General features: G+C 41.4%; 1 protein-coding gene across 9 annotated transcripts in view; it reads right to left on the bottom strand.

The window, feature by feature from the left end:
- The window catches only part of NTNG1 (netrin G1), a 501,549-nt gene that overhangs the window by 167,613 nt on the left and 327,936 nt on the right, over nucleotides 1-6,000 (bottom strand). For 4 of the 9 annotated variants that reach the window (XM_063940105.1, XM_063940106.1, XM_063940109.1 and 1 more), the window contains exon 5: nucleotides 4,253-4,273. In XM_063940105.1, coding sequence (XP_063796175.1) covers nucleotides 4,253-4,273 — 21 coding nt within the window. Of the gene's footprint in view, nucleotides 1-661; nucleotides 728-1,573; nucleotides 1,613-4,252; nucleotides 4,274-6,000 lie in introns of all 9 variants that reach the window. The other 5 variants (XM_063940104.1, XM_063940108.1, XM_063940110.1 and 2 more) reach the window with 2 other exon arrangements.

The following is a 6,000-nucleotide window of genomic DNA, read 5'->3' as shown; positions in this document are numbered from 1 at the left end:
TTATATGTAAATCTATTTTAGTTAGCTTAAATTTGTATTGTGTTAAAAACTTTCACATTTATTAATAACATTGGCAACACACTTGCATCTCTTGTGCAGATGTCTCTTCATTATAGGACAGAAACCTCCTGTGGAGCAGAAGGGCAGTGGGCACTTCAAGGGTTGCTCAGTCTGTCTCATGGTCGTACACTCGGGGAATGGTTAAACTAGCATTTGCATATTTTTGCACTTTATCTGCGTACGGGGTCGTAGTAGTGGGCGCCATTTACATCCACCGCTGAATCAGTCCCATATTTAGAAAACAACATTCAACTCTATGACTACAAAAAGTAGGGTAGGATACACCACAACTTAAAACACATCACAAACCTCAGTGTACTCTATTTTAGCAGGGAATCTAGGTGTCACACTTCCATTCCCCCCCAATGCCAATGTTCATGTGTCTTTATTGGGGACCAAGAAGTAAATTATTCCTAATAGAAGGTATTCAAATAGCAAATATGTAGGGGACCTCAAAACTAGATTCTGTGATCCCGCTTGGAGTTCCGATCCTCAGATGTCATACGTCTAATATAAAGTACAGTAACCATTAAACAATCAAATGGATTGCAGTAACCATGGACGAACCTGAGCAACATTTGTTTAGTTTAGGACATCATACCTTGCTTTCTGTTTGCAACGTCTAGGAAAGAAGCATTCGTCTTTATCCTATCAAAGTTTGGAGGCGCTGTGTGCGTTAGGGAGACATTGTGAATCATTATTTTGTACCGTAGACATGAAGGGGACTATATACTAGTGGAGCAGGAGAAAGGAGAGTTGTGGGGACAAATGTCATAGAGTCATATATGTAAATATGACTGAGAGTTTGGAGGCAGTGTGCTGGTTGAAGTGTATGTTTTCAAATTAAAACGAAACATTTTGAAAACAATTATTTTTAGCAAATTTATGTTCTTAAACAATTTCTGCTCAATTCATTGTAAAATAAAACCACCCTTTAAATATATTTGTGTATATAACAGATGCAGCTGTGCTCAACTTTGCCACCGAGCGTCTTATCAGCGGCAAGGCTGGTGGATAGATATATATATATTATATGTGTGTGTACTGTATATAGCATGTGTGTTCCCAGGTATCCACACAACTCCCAGCCAATGCTGACTAGTCTTATAGGACAGGTTACCAAATTACAACATTCAACTCTATGGGCAAGATGTAATAAAGTCCTAGTTGGCCGGAGGTGCAGGTTCCAGGCCAAACTCAGACATTTTTTTTAAAGCGACAATCATTTACAGGGCATGATTTTGCCTAATACATGACTGCCGCTTTAAAAAAACATCATCCGGCCCTATGACTACAAAAAGGAGGGTTGGGTACACCACAGTCTAAAGCACATCACAAACTTCAGTGTACTAATGACAAGGTAAATGTGATATTGTATACTAATTTTATAGATATAAAGCATAGTTATAATTTGCATGGACACCTTAATAGCTAAACCAACTAACAATGTTTACGAATGAGTAAAAAGGAAAAGACAGAGGCTATATACTGATGTATATAATAAAATGATTACCTGCGGTGATGGTTTGCTTCCGTTTTTTGTCCTGTACAGCTGCCGTAAAAAGACAGGTTTGTCTCATTTAGTCAATGGTTTAACGAGTAGAGGCATATATGTACTGTAGTTATTTGTCTTCCTTATATTATAGCGTGTGTAACAATGTCGTTATAATATTAGTGTTGAAGGAACGTGATGATATAAATTCCCCAAACTACTCCCTGGGATTAAACATGCTCTGCTTTATGCTATCTCAGTTTAAGCACTCTTGAAGTATGGAATTGTGCACTTAAAACAGAATGACCTGATTCCGAAAATACTTTCGGAATAGAAGAGTTTCATAAATAAACTGCACTGGTTTTCTATGGCTCAAGAATGTGGCATCCTCTGACTTCGTTTAGCCAAGTGCTCTGCTGGGTGAATGACCTTGCTGTGGTGTGTTTGAGTTAGCCATGTCTCGTAAACTGTGTGCTTCTGGAGTGTTAAAAATGTATCTTGCTATTAAAAGTCCACTGTGAATGGTTGCGCTGAATAGCAGCATCACAATGCAGCCGTGTAGGGAGGAGTTCTGATGGGAATATGCTTTTCACTCTCATTTGCATAGCGCACCACTGAGGGGTAGTTTTACTAACGGGCAGTTAGCAAATCTACCTCTTAGACGAGAAAGTGGTCAAAGCAAAATCATACAATATTAAATCATAGGAAGAGGGCCAATTCAATTAAGCACTAGTCCCCATTGCAGCCGTATGGAATGCGTCCCAACAGGATGGTAACGGCATTAACCATTATGTAATATTGCTAACATAGCAAAACAAAGCAATATTTTATGCACTATTGTTGCCAAAAATGTGAGCAAAAGCACATAGCAACGTGGCTGTAACCAGACCTTGGGGTCATTCCGAGTTGTTCGCTCGTTATTTTTTTGTCGCAACGGAGCAAATAGTCGCTAATGCGCATGCGCAATGTCCGCAGTGCGACTGCGCAAAGTAAATTTGCTATGCAGTTAGGAATTTTACTCACGGCATTACGAGGTTTTTTCTTCGTTCTGGTGATCGTAATGTGATTGACAGGAAGTGGGTGTTTCTGGGCGGAAACTGGCCGTTTTATGGGAGTGTGCGAAAAAACGCTACCGTTTCCGGGAAAAACACGGGAGTGACTGGAGAAACAGGGAAGTGTCTGGGCGAACGCTGGGTGTGTTTGTGACGTCAAACCAGGAACGACAAGCACTGAACTGATCGCAGATGCCGAGTAAGTCTGGAGCTACTCAGAAACTGCTAAGAAGTGTCTATTCGCAATTCTGCTAATCTTTCGTTCGCAATTTTAATATGCTAAGATTCACTCCCAGTAGGCGGCGGCTTAGCGTGTGCAAAGCTGCTAAAAGCAGCTTGCGAGCGAATAACTCAGAATGACCCCCCTTGTGCTTAATTAAATCAGCCCCGTGATGTCTGAGGGAGTGATTCAGATAGCGGTTCAGCCGTGATGTCCCAGTCTGAAATAGCACATTGTGCCTGGCAACAGCCATCATTTTTCATGACACCCCATACAGCTGCAGACATAAAATAACAATGTTGAGCTACTGTAATAGGTGGTAATGTGAGCACATTGGTGCTAATTAAATCATCCCTAGTGGGAATAAATTCATTTGAATAGAAAGCAGCAAAACCATTTGGAGGTTACATGTGGAAGAATGGGATGACATGTAAGTGTAAGATATGAGGCCATATAGTATCTACAATACACGCTGCTGTATATTGATATTTTCTTGAGAAAAGGACAATGATACAGTGCAGTTGTAATGACATTTAAAATAGGGTTCTATTTTATATTTACACTTATAACATAATGTTGATAAATACACTCCTTTGGAATGGTTTGAAAGTGCCTTAAAAAAAGCTAAGATGGCGTGAAGGTTAAAGTATATATTATGAGGTACAGGGATTTGATACAGTGAGATTCATTGCAATTTGTAAAGGAATAGTAGAGGTTCACAGGGCTGAATCAGTGCTTTGTGAGGCTAAAACACAGTCTTGGAAGTGGTAATCCATGCAGTCTGACTCCCTGAGCCTGTCACTCTACTCTTTGTTTAGGAGCAAACACACAGAACAAGCAGGATAGGATGGTATGGAGAACATGAGGAGCAAACACAACATGCAACATAGGCAGCACAGAACCAAACATCCACCAAAACACATTTCTACTGTAAGTTTAATGGGATGTAGCCGACTTATAAATGTATGTAGAAAACATACCATATAGGACATATTTTAATTACACTAACTTGACTGTCAGGAACAAACAGACGACCTGTCTGGGGGAATAACGCTTATTCATTCTGTAGGCAATATAATTTTTTGGAATCAATGATTTCCATGCGTTTACTTGGTCTATCTTTCTCCATTGATTTAATCATCCATCTGTCTTCGTGTCTGTGTATGTGTCTGCCTCATTCTCCACTCAGTACCTGGGAGGAATATATCAGGCAAATAAAACCTGGTGCAGACAGGCCGAGCCGGTTCTTGTCAGGCCTGTCATGAGACGTATGCTCTATTCTCTCTGATTCAATTTTACATGTAAATGCAACAAATATTATCCTGTCTTTTCTGCAAACGTGTTCTTTCATTGCCAGTCTGTGTGGCTCTGATGGATGTTTGGAGAGGACTAGAATCATTGTACGTCAAACACTGAGATTGTACTCACTGCTGGGCATGTTGGATACACCTGTGACAAAGGAATAAGAAAAGACATGTTACGCACAGTCCTATCATACAGGATGCACATTTTCAGCATTAAAACTTGAATGAAAAAAAATATATTTTATAACCTGATTTAGAGTCCATTAGTGCCAAATAAAAATGCGACTTGTGTAAGGGTTGACGTTCTGCTTATGCTCATTAGTGTATTTTGAGGCGAGTAACTCTTAAATTATGCAGTTGATATGCCGGCAGTCGGGATCCCGGCGGACAGGATACTGACACCGTAATCCTGACCTCTGACAATGCCGCCTGCCGGAATGCCGGCAAACAGGTTCCATTCCCACTCGTGAGTGTCCACGACACCCATAGAGTGGGAATAGAACCTGTATGGTGACCTCCGTGATCCTGACCACTGGCATATCAGTCCTAACACCTTAGATTTGCACTTGGTGGTATGAGGTACTCCATGTGGTAGTGCAACAGCTGGAGGGCCAAAGGTTCCCCATCCATGACTTACAGTAGGGGGTGGAGGCACAAGTCACACATACTTCTTGGAGGCCAATTCAATTTTACTTTACACGTATATGTTTAAGGTACACCTTTTAGTAGATCGAGATCTTAATGATGGAATGGAAGCGCCTACATGAAATGGACATATACTGTATATAAGAATATCTATAAACACTTGTTAAATTTATCATTATTTATAATCAGCATATATCGATATAATAACTTCAATATTCTTTAGGAATGCTATCAGGGTATAAATATAGCCATAATATGCCATTGTATCGAGCCTGGGACTCGTGGGTCTTTACATGGTCAAGCCTCATTTATATGTACTGTAGACAGTCACTCTACCAAATGAATGCATTTATATACAGTATATTTTACTTTTTGGCCTCAATATTAGGAACTAGGGGACTGATTCAGAGATGTGCACAAATGCAGTTGGAGCTGCAAATTTGTATACAGCGACCATGCAAAAATATGTAATAGTCATAGCAATCATGAGTTGTACAGAAACACCCATAACTGGCGTCTGGGGCATTTCCAACGTGCGACTGATGGTTGCATATTTCATCAGACGCACGTTGGAAATGCCCCAGAAACGGCCTGCGTTGGAGTCACCACTGTCCCATTACCTCCTCCAAAGGTCTCTGACTGTCAATCACTTTGCAAATAAACTCCCTCTGAGTGATAGCCATTCATTCTACAGAAGCATGTGGAGCGATGGCGTGGGACCGCAGGAGGAGTAAATTATGTTTTTAAAGGGTCCTACAGTGGTGGGCATTTCTATATAAATCCCAGCAGCTGTTACATTGGGTGGTATTCAGGTGACCGGCGGTTGGCAGACCGACGGTCACATGACCTCCACCAACATCTCGTCCCCTCACTATCCCGACGGTCGGCATGCCGACCAACATGGACTATTTCCACTCCTGGGTGTCAACGACAGCCATAGAGTGGGAATAGAACCCATGGCGACTGCAGGTCGCCACCAAGCCCGCAAGGGGCTTGTTGCACTCGCCAACCCCCCCCGCCAGGATCCCGGCGTCTGTATGCTGCCATGATCCTGGCGTCGGTCTCCTGATCGCTGCTCAGCCATACTACACCGGTTACATTAGCATGTGTTTGCACATCCTTGAGTCATAAATTTCATCTATGGCAGCATTAGTGTACAACTACTGTATGAATCAGACCCATAGACAAATATATGGTCTAAATCTTGGAAAAAAAACTTGATGCCGT

The sequence above is a fragment of the Pseudophryne corroboree genome, chromosome 9, assembly GCF_028390025.1.
Source record: "Pseudophryne corroboree isolate aPseCor3 chromosome 9, aPseCor3.hap2, whole genome shotgun sequence".
In the NCBI taxonomy this organism is placed as follows: Eukaryota; Metazoa; Chordata; class Amphibia; order Anura; family Myobatrachidae; genus Pseudophryne; species Pseudophryne corroboree.
The sequence above is the reverse complement of the archived record's forward strand: the minus strand, read 5'-3'. Positions and strand labels throughout refer to the sequence as shown.